General features: G+C 44.4%; 1 protein-coding gene across 1 annotated transcript in view; it reads left to right on the top strand.

Annotated features, from left to right (window-relative positions):
- Positions 1-11359, top strand: part of HACD2 (3-hydroxyacyl-CoA dehydratase 2) — a 120998-nt gene extending 109639 nt beyond the window's left edge. The window contains exons 5-7 of the mRNA XM_082744270.1: positions 5-126; positions 2130-2308; positions 8288-11359. Coding sequence (XP_082600396.1) covers positions 5-126; positions 2130-2308; positions 8288-8370 — 384 coding nt within the window. The 3' untranslated portion in view covers positions 8371-11359. The remainder of the gene's footprint in view (positions 1-4; positions 127-2129; positions 2309-8287) is intronic.
- The last annotated feature ends 7740 nt before the right edge of the window (positions 11360-19099 follow it).

Genomic DNA, 19099 nt, shown 5'->3' on the forward strand with positions numbered 1-19099 from the left:
TCAGGTGCAGAGTGAAGACAGTGTCCTTCTGTATGTTATTGCCTGGACAGTGACAGAAATTATCCGTTACTCCTTTTATACTTTCAGTCTATTAAACCATCTGCCTTACCTCATCAAATGGGCCAGGTAAAGTACATGGGATGAAGAATAACTTTTGAAAAGACCCATCACTGTATTTGTCCTTTATTGCTAAATATTGCCCTCCCAGCTCCTAAAAATAAAGTTGTATGATGTCAAATACATACATATATATATATATATATATATATATATATATATATATATATGTTTTTTTTTTAATTGTATGAGACAAGAGTTGGGATTGGTGATATGAGACTGGTCTGTGAATTTCATCAGGATAAGGGATGCTACTTAATTTTGATTAATAGAAACACTGTTTTAAGTTTGATATCCTTGTTATTTTTATTGGATCAATTATTTTCATTTAAATTATTCAGTAGAGATTTGATAAAAACATTCCTTTTTTGTTCATAGCAAATTTTATTGATGAGCTCCTGCCATTGTGTTTTTTGGACCAAGTCCAATTCTCCTAATCTCAGTTTTGCCAACAAGCTATGACTCTTAATTTTTAATTAATAACCAATGTTACATGCACTTTTATCTTGTTAGCAATTTTATTTGGCTTTGATAATTTTTACCAGTAATATTCGTTATTAATTGGGAAAAAGACTGACAGTTCATCTCTTTATCTGAGCTAATTCATAAAATAGTTGTGAGCAGTTTTCTGAGTTGGTGTGGACTATAGGGATAGTGACAAAGCAAAAGGATCAGAATTGTCCTTAGGCCCCAAATGTCTCATTTCCTAGAAGGAAAATGGTAGTTCCTAGACAACTTAGGAGTTTGATGATTTAGTTAGAGACATAAACCAATTGCTTCCAACATTTCAAGTGTGTAAACTCCTTTTTTTTTCTTTTCCCAGTGCATAGTTTTATTAGGAAAAGGAAGAATGGGAAGAGATGGCAGTTAGTAACTCACCAACCTGGGCAGGCATTGTGGGAGCTGTCTGCTCTGTTACAGGGAGAGTTTGCTGGCCAATCCCTGATCTTAACAGTGGAGAATGATTCTTTTTCCATGGTTGTCCACAGCCTATGGAAGACTCTTCCTCTTTAGCATAGTTGAAGTTGGCAGCGGGGAACATTGCAAACATGGCTTCCGCTTTTTGTCACTGATTTCTCAGCGCAACTTCTATGCCTAGAAATTTGCTCATTGTCAGCCACAAATAGCCAGAGCCCCTTTAAAATTTGAGCTGATGGTTTCTTCAGCAGTACTTACACCCCAGAATGATAGTTAGTTCCATAGGATGAACTCTTCTCTGCATTCTTTTTAAAACATAGAGAACTCCTTTTTGAAGTGAAAAAAAAAAAAATGATTTGGATTCTCCTATGTGATAGTTATTGTAAGGGTTTTTATTATTGAAAAATTACGTAATGACCAAAACCTATTGTGAATTTTTTAAGGTTTTAAAAATTGGCATGTATTTCCTTTTTTACAATGATATGTATAGACATTTGACTAATGGTAGCTGTAGAAGCACACTCGCTGTGCTCTCCTTCTCAGTCCACAGACCAGACGTGGTGTGCTTTGTAGGGGTTCGTGGACACATGCTTTAACACCTCCCCCACCAACTCCCTGCAAACCCCTCACCCCCACAGGGCAGGGCCCTTCTATAAACCATGACTCGGTGCCCCTCCTTTACCAATGATTGGCATCTTCTTTATTACCTTAGGGAGTTGTATTGGATGTTGTTTATTTAGTTGGACCAAATTTTGAGGCTGACCAAAGACATTTATTTTATTTTAGAACATTCAGAGACATACCTGCTATAGGCCCTTTTTAAAAACTGGCTTGTAAAACCTGAATTTAAACCATGGGTAAACAGGGGCATCTGGCTGGCTCAGTCGGTAGAGCTTACTTAGGTCATGAGTTCAAGCCCCATGTTGGACATGGAACATGCTTTAAAAAGAAAGAAACAAACAAACAGTGGTTAAACAGTAAAATGTAGCAACAGTAGCTTCCTGAAAGACCAGTATTGATCAGAGAGGTGTGAATGCATCTTTCTACTAATGCTGGCTTCGAGCCTCAGTCATGAATATTTTGTTTTGTTTTAGGTACACACTTTTCATTGTGCTGTACCCAATGGGAGTGTCGGGAGAACTGCTCACAATATATGCCGCTTTGCCCTTTGTCCGACAGGCTGGCCTGTACTCCATCAGTCTACCTAACAAATATAATTTTTCCTTTGACTATTATGCATTCCTAATTCTGATAATGATCTCCTACATTCCAAGTAAGTAAACAGTTACGCATATATTTATGTTTTTTAAAATTGGCGCTACAGTAATTAGAGCCAAATGTCTTTGAATGTTTTTATACCATATCCAAGTGTATATAAATCTAATTTATTAGGAACGCTTTGGTTTTTATTGAATGCTGTCAGAGGGAATTTTCTCTAGTAGTAATTGAATAAAGATGAACCCTTCTCAGTACAGCAATGCAGCCCTTCTGCGTGTGTGGGTTTGAAACACTGAACACCAGGAAAGGTGAACTATCTACTGGGGGAATGTACTGAGTAACAAACAAAAAAGGCCTTGACTTTTTCTGTCTCTGGAGAACTACTTCTTAAGGTATTTGGAAAACATTGTAAAGAGATTTTTGCATTTTCATGATATCAAAATAGATACTTCATTTTTAAGTAATCAGCAGCTAATTAGGAAGAAAGAATAAAAACAGGGTTTTTTTTTTTCTATATTTCTTATTTTCTTGTTTGGAAGTAAGCACTAAAATCATCTGACCAGGACATATGTTTTCTTCAGAACAGTTTCCAGTTATTTTAATAGTACTGCTAAAAGTTTAAATATGGATAATCAAAAGTGCCTATCAGTATACTCGGTACCAAGGAGAAATGGCCATGTCTGAGGCTTCTGTGAAGTGAGTCCTATTTGCTGAGGAAGAGCTGTTTAGTCCTTTTCTCGAATTCAGATATTAACTTAAAATCCTAGGATTGATTTTCATGTAAACAAAGGATTTTGTTTTACCCAAGGACGTATGAAGTTAGGGTTTCTTCTCATTTAGCTATTTCTGTAGCCATTGCGACTATGATTCTTATTTTAGTCTCTAAGATGCTATATTCTTCCATAAACCTCAGGTTAAATTCAGACAGGAAGGTTGGATTTTTCTTCAGCCCACAGCATGAGCTGAATGAATCATCCTAACAATCGTAAGCAACATGTTTGTGTCCCTCTGTGGAAAATTGCATTTCATGCATTGTGAGAAAAAAACTACATCCAGATTTCATGTGAGCATTTATCTTGGAGAAATTCTTGGACAGCAGTTCTGCTTAATGGTTCATTTTCCACTCTTTATTAATTATCAAGTTCTCCTCTTTGGTGTTGAAACCATGGTGGCCAAAGTCATTTTCTCTTCAAATTGAAGAAGGTAGTTGATTTTCACAGAAAACATAAATAGGGAAGAGTCTAAAAATTTTATAAAGATTAGCTTCCAGTTGTTCATCTTTTTAGTTTTGTTCCCTTAGAGTTTCACTTTCTAGTCTCTAGAGCAACAGTTCCTACTTGGAGTTTTGCCAAACCCAGAGTGACACATATTATCCCAGTGGGCACCACAGGATTTATTAAAAGTCAGCATAAGGGGGTGCCTGGGTGGCTCAGTCTTGACTTCACCTCAAGGTCATGAGCCCTGGTTCCTGGGATCGAATCCCACGGTGGGCTTCACACTCAGCGGGAAGCCGGTTTCTCTCTCTCCCCCTGCCCCCTCAAATAAAATCTTCTATAAAATAAAATAAAATCAGCATAAGATTTGAATGAATAAGAGATGCCAGATTGAGTAACTGGAAAAGGAGCAGGGAGGGTGTGATGAAATCAAACAAGAGCAGGATGCTGCCACGTTGACAGAAATCTGGGGCCCCTACCTCAGAGTTGCTCTAAGATCTTGGTGTGCCAAAGGAGGGTCCAGGAGCAGCTCTCTCAGCCTCTCTGTACTTCCTAGGTTTTTTGTTCTCTGGTGGCTCGCCAGTGCCCAGGCTGTTGTTGCCTCTTCCTTCCTGACCCCTTGATCTAGTTAAGGGGCCTGGTCAAGCACAACAGCCCTCCCTAGTGACAGGATTCCTGAAGGAAAATAAATCCCATTGTCTGGGATTTTCCTTCTGGGCATTCAGATGGAGGAAGGAAAGAAAACTCAGAGTAGGCGGGGCTCTCAACCAAAGTTGGCTTTCTTTACCTTGGTTCCTTCCCGTACTTTGGTTCCCAGACTCCTTTTGGTAAGAACTTGGCTTAGTTAAAGTCTATATTATTTCTTTCTTAAGGTAGTTTAACTCCTGAGTCCAAGAAAAAAGGTTGATTTCAAGTAAAGATGAACAGATTTTCTCCCAATCCCTGACCCGCACCCAGGCTCAGGATGACCCGCTGGGACCATATCTTCTGCTACAAATCGTTTGTGTCTGCTGGCACTCATTATGCCTTCGGCCTGAGCCAGTTGCCCTGCCTGTTTTTAGTTGCTTTGGTTGTTCATACTGAGACCAATTTATACAGTTCATTACAGCCAGCAGCACATTTCCAGCTTTCCAAAACTTTGTATTTGTAAGAAGAAAATGCAGAGTTAAGAGGGGTTGCTTTTGACATCCAGCTTTCTTTACCATATTTGCTTTTCTTTTTACAACTTAAGTTTCTTTTAGTCTTCTGTAATGCGAAGTTGGTGATATACTTGTATTATACGAAGTAACACCCTTTCTTTACAGTCCTGACCAGTTGTTGCACTGTTGCACATGTGGCCCAGACTGTGGCCCATGAGCCATGGCCCCGGGAGTTTTCTCATATCAGGGTGCTTTGGGATCCCTGCAAGGCGCTCCTTTCCCACTTTGCTGCAGCTGCAGTGTGTACAGTACCTATAGGACTTGGTAGACCTCTAAGTCCTGTCTACCTTTCCTGCCCCCCCCAAACTGGTAAAGGTTGGCTTTTACCACCCAACAGGAGTGGGAATTTAAAAAATAAGTAAATAAAAGCTGAGAAATGAGAAACAGTGGTGGAGGGTGAGGACACTGGGAAGCTGGGCGCTGTCCAGGTTGTCAGTAACCATAACCACACCTCAGATTTCTAGAGAGACCAAGAAAAAACTTGCCCAAGGCAGAGCATTTCCATTTGCTCTCAGCCTCCAAGTTTTCCTTTCCCTAGAGGAAACCCTTTCCCCACCGCAACACTTGCATGCACAGTGACCATCTCTATTCCATGTGTCCTGGACTAGGAAAGCAGAAGGTAGAATTCAGAATAGCCTGTTGTCAGGTTGAGATTGTCTTGGGGGTTTTCTTCATTATCATCTATGGTTAAAAAGAATAGCCATGCATTTGGAATTGTTTCAGCCATTACAGTTGAGTCCAGTCTAAATATGTGGATAATTTGGGGCACCTGAGTGGCTCAGTCGTTAAACAACTGCCTTCAGCTCAGGTCGAGATCCCAGGGTTCTGGGATCGAGCCCTGTGTCGGGACTTCCTGCTCTGTAGGAAGCTTACCTCTCCCGCTCCCACTCCCCCTGCTTGTGTTTCCTCCCTCGCTGTCTCTGTTAAATAAATAAATAAAATCTTTAAAAAAAAAAAAAGTGGGTAATTCAGATGGAGATAGTGTTACCCAAGTTCTGGTCACCAAGAAGTCATTATTAGTAGAACTGTAGAGAGAGAACCTCTGGCCCAACTGCCCCCATTCTCCTGGCCTCCCAAACACACATTCCTTTGCTTGGGCACTGAGAAACCTCTGAAACTGTAAAGAATTGAAAGGGCCAGGACACCTGAGTGGCTCAGTGGGTTAAAGCCTCTGCCTTCAGCTCAGGTCATGATCTCAGGGTCCTGGAATCTAGCCCTGCATCGGGCTCTCTGCTCAGTGGGGAGCCTACTTCCCCTCCTCTCTCTCTCTGTCTGCCTCTCTGCCTACTTGTGATCTCTCTCTGTCAAATAAATAAAAATAGGGGCGCCTGGGTGGCTCAGTGTGTTAAGCCGCTGCCTTCGGCTCAGGTCATGATCCCAGAGTCCTGGGATCGAGCCCCGCATCGGGCTCTCTGCTCAGCAGGGAGCCTACTTCCCCCCTCTCTCTCTCTGCGTGCCTCTCTGCCTGCTTGTGATTTCTCTCTCTGTCAAATAAATAAATAAATAAATAAATCTTTAAAAAAAAATAAAATAAAATAAAGTAAATAAATAAAAATAAAATCTTGGGGGGAAAAAAAAAAGAATTGAAAGGGCCATATCTGCCCTCCATTTCTGACCTCTGACTAACCAGCAGGCCCATGCCTATGGGGATGAGGATACTCCACCATCTTGCTTTAACTGCCAAAAGGTCTGGTGACCATCTTGCTTTAACTGCCAAAAGGTCTGGTGAATGTTTTCTAGGTCATCCTTCCTCAGACCTTCTGAACTAGCAGGCAAGCTTTAGCCACCCTTGCAACCGGTGGAAAAGTCCTTAGTGTATTTGGCCACAAATTTTCCCTTTAGTAAAGAATATCTACAGAAATATGACTGGCCCCATATTTTTAAATGATTGCAATTAGCATTCCTTATGGTTTAATTATATCTTTACTTCCAGTTTTTAGATTATAGAGCTTGTCAAATTTTCTGGCTTTCGTACCAGAATAGTTCTCTCCCCTGTTGAATTATATGCACAAGCTGGGTCTTTTCTCTGAATAACTTCCTGCCTACAGATAGCGAGTGGAGTGGATGGATGGCAGCCCTGTTCAGCGTCAGAGCCTCCCCTGCAGTTTATCAGATCTGTGTGTGCACGCCTACTGATGTCTTGGAGGACTTGGGGAAGATCATTGGAAATTTGGCCAACTTGGAACCCATTGAAAAAGGAAGAAACTGTTGGGGTGTCTGGGGGGCTCAGTCAGGCATCCAACTTCTGATTTCAGCTTAGTTCTTGATCTCAGGGTCATGGGTTTGGGTTAAAAAAAAAAAAAAAAAAGGAAGAAACTGTCAGGGGAATAGTAGAAATTACCTCCCCAGAAATACAGGTTACTTTCTACAAAATGGATATTGGAGCTGTGGAGAAGAGAAGGCAGAATAGTACACATTTAAGACCATCTCACTGGGGTTTTTTCCATGGGTGTTGAACCGCCAGTTCACAGTAACCTTGTGAAGGCCAGGTAGCTTCAGCTGGCATTTCCCAGCAGGAATCCTGTAGGCATTTGGGGTAGGACAGTTCTTAGTTGTGGGAGACTGTCACCCTCCGCAGATTTTGGCATTCCTGCTTCCTGTGCTAAATGCCAGTAACCTCCCTCCTCCAAATCTCCCCTCTCCCTAGCTTCCAAATCCTCCTAGGGAGGTGGTACCACCCCGTTTCTTTGGGAACCAGTACTTTTTAAAGTAACTTATGAAATGACCAAGAACAGGGGCATCTGGATGGCTCAGTCAGTTAAGCGTCTGACTCTTGGTTTTCGGCTCAGGTTCTGAGCTCGGGGTCAAGAAATGGAGTGACACTCAGGACCCATGCTGAAAGTAGAGCCTGCTTCACTTTCTTTCTCCCTCTCCGTTCCCCTTCTCCCCACTTGCTTGTGCCCACACTTGCTTTTTCTCTCTCTAAGATAAATAAAATCTTTAAGGATGGAAAAAAAGAAATGTTCAAGAACAGGACCTCTAGTGCCTAAGATATTAGCTTACTTTTCATAAGGACTTTCTCCATCCAAACTTGGCTTCTTCATGTTCAGTTAACATGTTATGGCCCTCTAACCCCTCCTCAGTCTTCCCACTCAAAGAGCAACCTTTCTCGGGAGTGCTTTCGGGAGAATCCCCTCAGGTGACAGAAGGGACTGGGGTTCTTAGGAGTGTCAAGAACCCAGAGCCTGGTCCTGATTGTCAGGAATTTGCTGGGAAACCTCAGGCAAGTTACCTTTCCTCTCTGGGGCTTAAATTCCTCCTCTGTAAACAGGAATAGTAAATCTGTCACTAGAATTCACCTACTGGTAAAATCAGAATAAATGTGAAGATACTGTGAGAGAGGGTGGAGTGTTATTTGACAACTCTGTGGCATCTCATTGGATAATGAGAGTGATGGTACTGTGGGTCAGTCCAGTCAGGACCACCCTTCCCCTTCAGCTAAAGCAGGGAAAGGTAAGTCCCTGTGCATTTTTCCTCCCCTTACCCAAGCCCACCGAATTCCCTTCTTTGGTTGCTGGATGAGAAAGTAGAGTCAAAGAAGACCCCAAGTCCATGTGCTTTAAACAGAGCACACAGTTTCAAGTGACCTGTCTCCTTAAACAGTTATTTCTTTTCTTTCAGTTTTTCCCCAGTTATACTTCCACATGATACATCAGAGAAGAAAGGTCCTTTCTCATACTGAAGAACACAAGAAATTTGACTAGCTCCTGCTTCCTGCGTACCCCCCCAAAACAAACTTTTCAATGACAAAAAATGCTGCAGACTTTTTGAGTTCCCAATACGTTTCATAGAAAATAAGTAAGAACTATTTTTAAAAATACTAAAAAAATAAAACCCAAAATCCAGTGTCACACAGGCCTGGGATTTTATTTAAAACAACAGCGACAACAACAACAACCACAACAACTCTCACGTAAAACATCCTGACCAGTCCATTCCAGCATGCTCTTTGAACCAGACATTCCCAGTATTTCTGAAGGCGCTGGAAGGGGATCTGGCCATTTTAGAGCTGCCTGTTTCCTCCATGTATGTGATTAGTAAAGATCTGTAACACTAACTCCCTGAGAGTTACAGTCGGAGTAAGGAAGTTGTACCCACCAAATGCCCACCTCACAGTAGAGTTCCGTTCCTGTCTGCAGTGTGTTTCGTATTCCCTTTCCAAAGTGCTTGACTGCATGCTGGAAACCGTATTTTTGAAGCGGCAAACTTTGTTCTCTGGAATGTTATGAAGTTCTGGCTGGGACCTATCCCCTCCTGCCTAGTGAATGAATTATACCACGTATATGTCTGTGAAGCTTTGGGGTAGTACCTGTAAACGGAAAACAACTAGAACACTTTTGTTTGTTTTCAGTTGAGTCATTACTGCCTGCCACTGAGGAACGTGCTTGAATTTATTAAGTATGCGTACTTCGTAGAGAACCTATCTTATATCTAGGGCTCAGTCTCGATCATATTTTAACCCAGTGACAGTTCTCAGAAAGGGAAGGCTCACTTGCTGGTAAATGACAAGTACCTTTCACTGTGTCCTTCTCAGAATGCCTCTGAGTAATGTATTTACCCAAAGCTCTTCTTCCTTAGGGACCCGAAGCCAGGCAAGTCACATAAGGGGTAGAGTGTCTGTAATTGAAAGCACATGGAAGGTGTTACTTTAGAAATACAGACCTGAAGAACATTTAGGAATAGGTTTCCACACCCTTATTACTTTATTTTTAGATTTCATTCAACTCTTCTGTTACGATACTTTGCCTAATTATGGTCCTGTGTAATTCCCACCAAACTGTAAGTCCGGAGCGGTGAAGTGTTCCAGTCAGGCAGACATGAGCTAAAAGCAGTATCATCTCCATGTGTAGGAGCTAAGAAATACTTGAGTCATGTGGACCTCGTCTAATTACTGTCATGTTTTCATACCATTGCATTTGCTCAATTGCTCAACTGTGCATTTAAGGCTCTTCAAGAGAGAGCTGATGAAAATGTAAAGCCCAAGTTCAGATGTGCATTAAATTTTAAACACAGAATGTTCTTTGTGGATTCTTTTCTCCCTTTTTCATAAGCCGTTGATCTTCAAATTTTTAAAAACCTAGCTTACTAGCTTACTGAGTAGTTATTTAAAATATAATTGCTAATATCTGAAGAGTGTCATAATGGAAAACTCATTTTTTCAATGTTATTTTCATAGAAGCCTGATAATTAAAAGGAAGATGAGAAGAAAGTATGGAGCCTAAAATTTAATGCAGGCAGATGTGTAATAAAATTATTTCTGAATTGAACATTAAAATTCTGCTTCTTTAAGTCAGCACTCTTAACTTGGGCATGGGGAGATTAGGATCTGTTCTTGTACTGCATAAACTAAATATAGAGAAAAGATTATTTTTCATGTTTTTTTCTTTTTCTCTTTCCAGAATGTATTTCTACTGTAAAATAGAAACAATTTGAGTTATATTAGTCTTATTGCTTAGTTTGGGTAAGATTTTTCTCAGTCATTTCTGGAATAGTTATAGAAGATGGGATGACAAATGTAGCTTTTCCAGGATCATTGGATTGGGGGTTGTATTTGGGCCTCTGTGCTATAAATTGTCACTATTTATGAAGAACAGTGTCGCAGACAGTGGTGTTGCATCAAATTGAACTTGGGCAGCGAGAGCACAGCAAGCAACTCCCTCCTCATGAAGGGTCTCCACCCCTCTGTGTATTTTTGTCCGGCAACATTTAAAATGCTCATGGCAGATAAGTAAGGCATGCACACGGCCGTGTCCTTCATCCACCTCTCTCGGTAACTGGCCGCTTTATCCCTGCCGTGAATTGATTTCGCCTTTGACGAACGGAGAACATCTAACCCCACCAACTGTCATATCTTATAAACTGTGAATAGGGAAGGCGGTGTCTGGTGGGTGTTTTGTCAGACTTGCTGTTTTCATTTCAAGACACGGTCAAAGACGTCCTTGGCCCCGCCACCCACCTTGGTGGGTGTTTCAGATCCCCCCACTTCGGGGACTGCCTTCCAGCAGAGAATTCTTTGAGTTACACAGTTGTGCTTTGTAGACACAAGCCACCAATCTGCATCTCGCTGCGTTCTGTTTGCTCAGGTTGGGATCACTCATTTAACACGTACTCACCATTATCAGAGGCACTGTGGAGAGTTGGTCATGGAGTAAAGCACTGTCCTTCCAGATAAAGTCCATTCCTTTGGAGCGAACTATCCACAGGAAGGGTTTAGAAAAAGTAGAGATAAAGAGGCCTATAAAGATGGTGCCCTTGTTTCTACTGGTTTGTTTGGATTATTCGTTTATAACAAATGATTGGCACTGATGTGGTACAACCTGCAAATTATTTTCAGTTCTGAGTTTCTAGATAAAACATTATAAAACATCAAAACCAGTACATACTGCTCCTTTGAAATTTGGGTAAGAAATTATACGACCATATATATAGTCCATTTTTGTATTTTTTCTATGTTGTGAAAACCAAAATTGTAATTTTATAAGTCTTTGATTCACTAAAATTATATAATTTAAATGTATTTTTTGTATATTTAGAAATAAGGAGTTCAAAGACTATGCCTAACTTTCTATGCATGCATTTGGAAGCTGTTTTTACCTGATAATGTTAAAGTAGTAATAAGTTGTATTCATAAAATACTGATCTGTGTTGCATTTCAAAATAAACTGTGTGCTCTGCCTGGATTTGAAATACTAACCAGTAAGCAGGTCTAGTGATTTTTCACATTAAGTTGGCCTGAATGTGGTATTGGAATATGGGAGAGTTTCAGTTTTGTCATGGATTCCAGTTCTTTCTTTGATAGGTTAAAATTTATCTCTGCTATTTATAATGTACTTACACAGGAGACATAGACAGAATATATTAAGAGGTTTCCAAAAAGTCATTCTTCCTGCCAGTCAGTCTTCAAGCTTACCAAGCCCCTCTCAGCCTGGCCACAGAGGGGACAAGTGGGATTACTCATGGAAGGCACGAGAAAGTCTAAGAAAATCAGTAAACGATTGAGGTCCTTCTCAACAATGTTTTGGGTTGTTGTTTTTTTACAATTTCTTTTAATCTAACTTTTCTAATTTAAGTTAAGAAGGAAAATACCGTTGCTTGGCAATGTTCATCTCATATTGAAACAAGATATAGTCAAATACCTCCTGAAAATACCTCCAAATATAAAGCAATTCTAGGAACTGCTTTACTCACTCTCAAGTTCACAGTAGGCAGTGGTGGAAGGGAGACGGACAGGATACAGCCCACCCAGCCACTTCCGTCCTACGAGTTCTAGACCCCAGATCTCTTCACCTCAAAATGAAAGCACCGATGGGTCCGTGGTGTGGGCATTGTCTAGCGGGTGATCCCTGAGTGATCTTTCTCATGTGCGGCCAGCAGTTAATACGCTTACTGTCAGGTTGGCTGAGGCTTTCTCAGAGCTAACCATCTCTGTTGTCCAAGGCTGTGAACCTCATTCCAAAGGGAGCTTTCTACCTGCTGTCTGATCGCGGCTTAGACATTACCAGCACAGTAATCGTAGAAGCACTCCTCTCATACAGTCTGGTCTGTTTCAGAGCTAAGCAGTTCATTTATGAAAAGAATCATTTCAACTAAAGCTGAGGAACAGATGGTAGAGTTAATAGTAGAGGCTCCCCAGAAAATACAACCTCTACAATTTCAGGGTGGTAGTGGGAAACCAGTGCTTTCTAATTTGTCATTGTCATATTTTGTGGCAATTATGTGTACTATGTTAATAAGCTCTAGCCTGAGGAATTACCATTGGTATAATTAAGAGACCTACTGTTAGACACAATGTTCCAAAAATACCGCTGTGTTGTTCCGTTTCCTTTAACAAGAATGAAAACTAGCTTTGCAATTCTTCATATTATTAAAAAAAAAAAAATCCCAGTCTTAGAAATGGACTGGCTCATTGTCATACAGTTTAGTGGTGAAGAAACTGTTCTAAGCAACTCCTACCAAAAATAGCCATACCTATGAACATTCCCCTTCCTGCAACTGAGAACCAGAGTTACAAGAGAGCTGCATGGGTCTTTGACCAACACTTCCTTTTAAATTTGAGCGACTATTTAGTCTTTTTTGTTTTCAAATTTAGAAAGCTACTCCTTAGTGTTACTGGCACAGATCTCATTACCAAAAGTCATCTTTTTTTCCCCCAGAAACGGTAGTTCACCCTAAGAAGTCCCATTTGATGAGTAAAAATAAAATGAGAAAGGCTGTGTATCTAAGCACCTAGTATCCATTTTATAAATCTCTTTATGTATTAAAGTTGTGTTTTCTGTTCACTAGTTCCAGAGCGTAGACTTAATAGCACAGTCGCACTTTCACATCTATCTTTGACCTTCGTGGATGCAGTCCAGATGGCACTTACAGATACGCGGTTGGCGCAAGGCCTCCGTTTCTGCGTTGTTGTAGCGTCGCGCCCCCGCTAGAGGGCAGGACCTCACAAGCGATCGGGTCTTTGGAAGCCGGGCATTTGGAACCGGCTTCATCCCCAGGACCGCGAAGGGGTTGAAAGGCACAGGAATGGAAATTAGTCCCGGGTCTCTATTGTCCATATAAAGCAAAGGCAGTCAGACCTTAAGGCATATTCTGGAGGGGTCCAGGAAATAACAGGTATTTTGGGCAAGGAAGGCTTGGATGTGTGTTTTGAAGCTCCATCTGTTTACTCTCCTCCCACTGCAGAACCCTCCCCAGCATGGACCCCGGAGGGCTTTCTGGAGCTGTTTACAAAGCAGGTGTTAGCGCTCCTGTTTAATGGAGAGCCTGCTTGTTAATCTTTGAAATGTTAGGGGAGGTCCGTTCCCACTCTTCTTATGTCTCTGGATATTTTTGGAGGGTGGCCTGGGCCATGAGAAAATGTCAGGCCACCTTATAAGGCTGCGTCTGGCCCCGAGAATGCGTGTCTGCACCATGTCTGCACAGAGTACACTCTGTGGGTGTGAGTTAACTTGACTCTTGGACTGTGGGTTTTCTCACAGATGTAAAATGCTTCTATTCATGCCATGGATTGTTTTCACTCTTTAATGGGCTTAAAGTCTTCCTCAAGAGAGAGCTATTTAAATGACACCAAGTTTGGACATACCCGCTAGATAACCCAGGGTACATGTAATCCTCAACAACCACCCGGGTTGACTGTGCTGGGTCCATACAGAGAGTCTGCTGCAGGTGGTTTCTTGAGCTGGTGTCATGTCACAGTGAAATACAGAGAATATTCATTCTGAGTAATGATGGGAGGAGGACTGTGGGGGGGGTGGATTCTGTGGTTGAAAAAGTTAAAAGGAAATTCAAGTTTCTCCTATGAAACTTTTCAGATCTCTTTGCATGTGAATGCAGTTTGTGAGTCTCCAAGAGAGGGGAGTGTTAATGCAGGATTTTCCAAAGCTCCTTTCAACGTTTGTCCTTGAAACATCTTCAAAGCTAAGGCTCCTTGAACACCTTGCAAAATACTAATCTGAGGGCGCCCTGGTGGCTCAGTCAGTTAAGCATCTGCCTTCAGTTCAGGTCATGATCCTGGGGTCCTGGGATTGAGCCCCGAGCAGGGCCCCATGCTCAGCAAGGGGTTTGCTTCTCCCTCTCCCACTCCCCTTGCTCATGCTCATCTCTCTCTCTCAAATAATGTCTTTTTTAAAAAAATACTAATCTCGGGGCACCTGGGTGGCTCAGTGCGGTTAAAGCCTCTGCCTTCGGCTCAGGCCCTGATCCCAGGGTCCTGGGATTGAGCCCCACATCAGGCTCTCTGCTCAGCAGGGAGCCTGCTTCCTCCTCTCTCTGCCTGCTTGTGATCTGTCTGTCAAATAAATAAATAAAAATCTTTTAAAAAATAAAATAAAGAATAAAAATTACTAATCTCTTGGTGGCAGCTTTCCCCAGGGGAGAATATTAACCAATGGGGGGCAATAAGAGATCAAGGCTTAGCCAGGGATCTGGGGAGATTTTCCTTGTTTTTGTTGTTAATAATCCACCATCATCAAGTAGATAAATAAATTGATTAAGAACCCAGATGTCAGCAGCCCTGGACGGAGTCTGCCGTTTGCTGCTTTCTAGTGTCTGCCGGTGGCTGTGAACTCATGTGTGGGAGAAGACCTGGCTGGGACCGCCAGACCTGAGAAGACCAGGGCCTCAGGGGCTGAACCCCCTGGCTGGGAGCAGTCCAACTGCCGCTCCTTCTGCGCCTACGCCCCAGTTTCTGAACACAGACTCAAGTGCCTGCTGTCAGAGCCTCTCACTCAAGCTCGTGTCCTCCTTGAGACTCCCAGTGTCAAGAGCCTGTCTTCCACGCTTCACCCACATTCCCGAGTGCTGCCAGGGGGGAGCTGCGCTGTCCTAGAGTGCCCTGTTACCTGACAAGGCCTTAGAGTTCCGTTTGTTCTGTGTTGTATCTTCCCCTGTTAACTCCCCATATAGACCCATATGAGCCAGAGAAGCCAAGCCTTGCACTGCACAGAGGAAGCCAGGCTGTACGGGAAAACAGGCCTGGGACTAGCCCTCAGCGCCCCCCTCTCCCCACACACATACACAGATACATGCATGCACGCTGGGGCACTTCCGGGGCTATGCCCTGCTCTTTTCTGCCCATACCCCTCCCATGGCTTGGCTGAAGCTTCTAGCTCTCTTACTCAGCCCCGGGTCTCTCTCCCTGCTCCCTGAGCCCCCCCACCATGACTTCTCTACCTTCCCTAGCAGCCCCCTCATGCCAGACTCCATCGTGCTCACCATCATCACGAGCCTCCATGCCCTCCTGCCCTCCCACTGCACCCTCGTGGCAAAACCCCAAGCTGAGATCAGCCCAGCTGCTACTCTTCCCTGTGCCTCTCCTGCCTGAGACTGCCTGCCTGGCACACTGGCCAAGATTCCCTTTAAACTCCATCTTCCTTAAAACTCTGACTCACTCTTAGCCCAGGAAAGCACCCCCAATGTCACAGAGAAAACAGCCATCAGACAGCAACTTCTGCAACTTTCTTTGCCAAATGTATAAACTTGCCTAGATAAGACTTCTCATCTTACCGTTAGAATGAAAGGGATGACTCTCTAACCAAAGCTAACCCCTCGCCTGTGCTCTGGGTGTTTCCAACTTCCTCCCCACCCCGCTCAGGGACATGACTCTAGCCCTCTCTGTGTTTCCTCTTTGCCAGCAATTCCCATCAACTGCCTCCCCATCTTGACCCCCATGCACTCCACTGCTACCCCCCTCTCTCCTCCTGTTCCTTGGAAGGGTTGGCTGCAAACGTTTCTCTATTTCTCACCTCCCATTCTCTTCCTTTCTCACTATTGCCTGGTGCTTCCTACCATGCCAGTGGAGCAGCTCTGTTCATGGTCACTCGTGACCTTGTTATGAAACCCAATGCACACTTTCTAATCCTTGTTGTTTCATTGAAATTGGGGTGCCATCATGCTGGTGTTAGAAGTGATGGTATGGTTTTGGAGAAGACTGGGGGTCCAGGAGTACCAAATCCTGGGCCTGAGCTCATTTCTCCCCCATGCATTCCTAATGAAGGTGTAGGCAAAAGAAACTGTGACAAAACAGCCAGCCAAAAATGTCATGGTTAACTGTGGCATGAGCCCCAGGGGAGCACTCTGGGAAGCTGGGCAAACCTCACAGAACACTCCTCCTTCCTAAACCAGCAAGAGTTGGTAAGTAGCTGGGACAGAAGGAATTTATGAGGCCTGCTCAACTCACCTCCCAGCCTGCTCATCTCACTTTTCTTCACCCCAGACTTCGATCTCCTCCCTGGGACAGGCAGAGAAGCTGACCCAACCCCCCACAAGCGCCAGGAAAGAAACACTCCAAGTTGCGCGTACTTGCCACCACGCCCGGCAGCAGGCTGGCTCAGGCTGGTGGAGGTCGAGGCTGGGAAGCACAGCTTCCCACTTAGAGCTTGAGGAGCCAGAGGAAGGACCCACACCCCCAGGACCCCATCAGTCCCCTAGGCCCACTGACTCATCCACTCTCAGTAGCCAGTGTAGCTTCCCCAGCATTCGTTGGGGAGGAGCCAAAACGTGCAGGGACAGGGGTGGTAGGGAGAAGGCATATGGACCTAGGAACCACTTTCAGGAAGCTACCATCATTCTTGAGACCATCTCTGCTCTGGACAGCCTCCTCTTCTGGTTTTCTCCCACACCTGTGAACAGCCTTGCTCTGTCCCTTCTGCTACTCCCTGCTCAGAGGTTCTCAAACTTGAGTGCATGAACAACCGCTTGGGGGGTTGACGAGATCAGATTTCTGGGCTCCTTCAGACCTATCAGCTCTGAATCACTGGAGACAGAGGGTAATGGTCCTCTGTCACACAAGTCCCAAGGGTGATGCAGCACTTCATTTGCAGAAGATTGCCTGAAGGGGCTCCCGATCTGGAGGGTTCTACCCTAACTCCTCACTTCAGCCCAAGGCCCGCGGAGCTGATCTGGCTTGGAGCAGATCTGTCTGGCCCACGTTGGGTTTTTTTATTTTGTTTTGTTTTGTTTTTTAATTGAATCAGTTGTCAGCATCTTAAAATGGATAGATGGCATGTGAGCCATCTACATAAAATTAGAAAATTAGGCACCAGGAGTCCACATTCCCATACATTGGGCATCACCAAGAAACAGAGAGGACTGCCCCATTGGTTGGAGCTCAGGCCCCAGTGCCCCCTGCCAGACACCAGTTCACCATCCCTGCCTCGCCATGCCCCACCAGCATGTGAAGCAAGAGCTAGAGAGGAGGTGCCTGGCCGCCATGGTTTCTAGCTCCCTCTGACGTGAGCCTGCACCCATTTCAGGGCCCTCCTGGGCATCTTTACTCCGATAGCCCACAGGCACCCTGAGCTCAATCTAGCCAAACAGAACTTATCAGCCTCTGCTCCCCCTGCCACCAGCCTCCTCCTCCTCCCACCTCCCAGTGGGCCCCACCTCTGTGAATGGCACCCCAAGCACCTGTGGCTCAAGCCAAGAACCCGAGAGTTGTCTTTCCTTTTCTGCCCCCTCACTGGCCTTCAGTTAATCGGCAATCAGTTGCTAAGTCCTCCTGATTCTGTCTCCTGAGGACCAGCCGAATCTATCAACTTCCCTTCTCCACCGCCTCGTGTCTTGTTCAAGCCACCAACCCCTCCTCTGAACGGAGGCCTCCTGTGTAGCTCTCCACTCCCACTCTCATCCTCCCCCAAGCCACTCTCCACACAGCAGCCTCTTTAGAACACAAATATTACTATGGTATTCCCTGTTGAGGCCTTCAGGAACCGTCTGTCACTCCTGGTGCAAAGTCCGGACCCCTGAGCATGACCCAGAGACCTTCTAGGACTCGTGTCTGCTGATGTGTCCAGCTTCTTCATGTCCCACATTCCTGGAGAGGCAACCAGGCCCTCAGGGCCCTTGGCTCTCACCTCGTGGCCTTTGTGCACCGAGTTCCCTGTGCCTGGCAGACCTGTTCCCTCTCTACATGACTGGTTCCTGCTGGTCCTCCAGGAAGCACCAGGCCCCAAGGTCCTGGCTCTGGGGCTCCTCCTGGCTGCTCCCACAGTGCCAGGGGGCCAGAAGAAAAATTCTAAATTAGAATTTCAGGGGCATCTGGGTGGCTCAGTCAGTTGAGTCTCCAGCTCTTGATTTCAGCTCAGGTCCTGATCTCAGGGTACTGGGATCAAGCCCCAAGTCTGGCTCTGCGCTCAGCAGGGAGTCTGCTTGGAACTTTCTCTCTCTCTCTCTCCCTCTGCCCCTCCCCCCAACTTATGCCTGCGCTTTCTCCCTCTAAATAAATCTTTAAAAAATAAAAATAAAACAATAAATTAGAATTCCAGATAACAGTGAAACTCTTATTAGTGTAAGTATGTCTCAGGCGACTTTTTTTTTTTTTGCCAAATCACTGTCATGGGGCCCAGATGTACCCCTCACAGTCTTATTGCCACCTTCTCCCACCTTCTCAAGACTATAAGCTCCACCAGGATAGGGACTCCTCCCAAGCCCATGTACCACTATCGTCTCAGTCCTAGCCTTCCACTGGCATTTAGGACATCATCAGCAGGAACCTTACAAACAAATGTTTGTTTGTTTTTTTAATATTTTATTTATGTATTTGACAGAGATCACAAGTTGGCGGGAGGCGGGGGGGGGGGGGGCGCAGGCTCCCTGCTGAGCAGAGAGCCCGATGCAGGGCTCGATTCCAGGACCCTGAGATCATGACCTGAGCCGAAGGCAGAGGCTTAACCCACTGAGCCACCCAGGTGCCCACAAACAAAATTTTTTTTTAAGTAAGTGCTGCACCCAGTGTGGTCTTGAACTCAAGACCTGGAGATCAAAGGTCCCACGGTCCACTGACAGGCACCCCACTTACAAACAAGATACTAAGTAGAGCTGTTTCAGAGACTGTTAAGTTTTTGCGCTCCTCCTTGTTTGGGGCGAGAGAACGCAAGTGCACATGCGCGAGTGGAGGGAGGCGGGGCAGAGGGCCAGAGAATCCTACGCAGACTCTAG

This window comes from Mustela nivalis, assembly GCF_964662115.1.
Source record: "Mustela nivalis genome assembly, chromosome: 1".
Lineage (NCBI taxonomy): Eukaryota > Metazoa > Chordata > Mammalia > Carnivora > Mustelidae > Mustela > Mustela nivalis.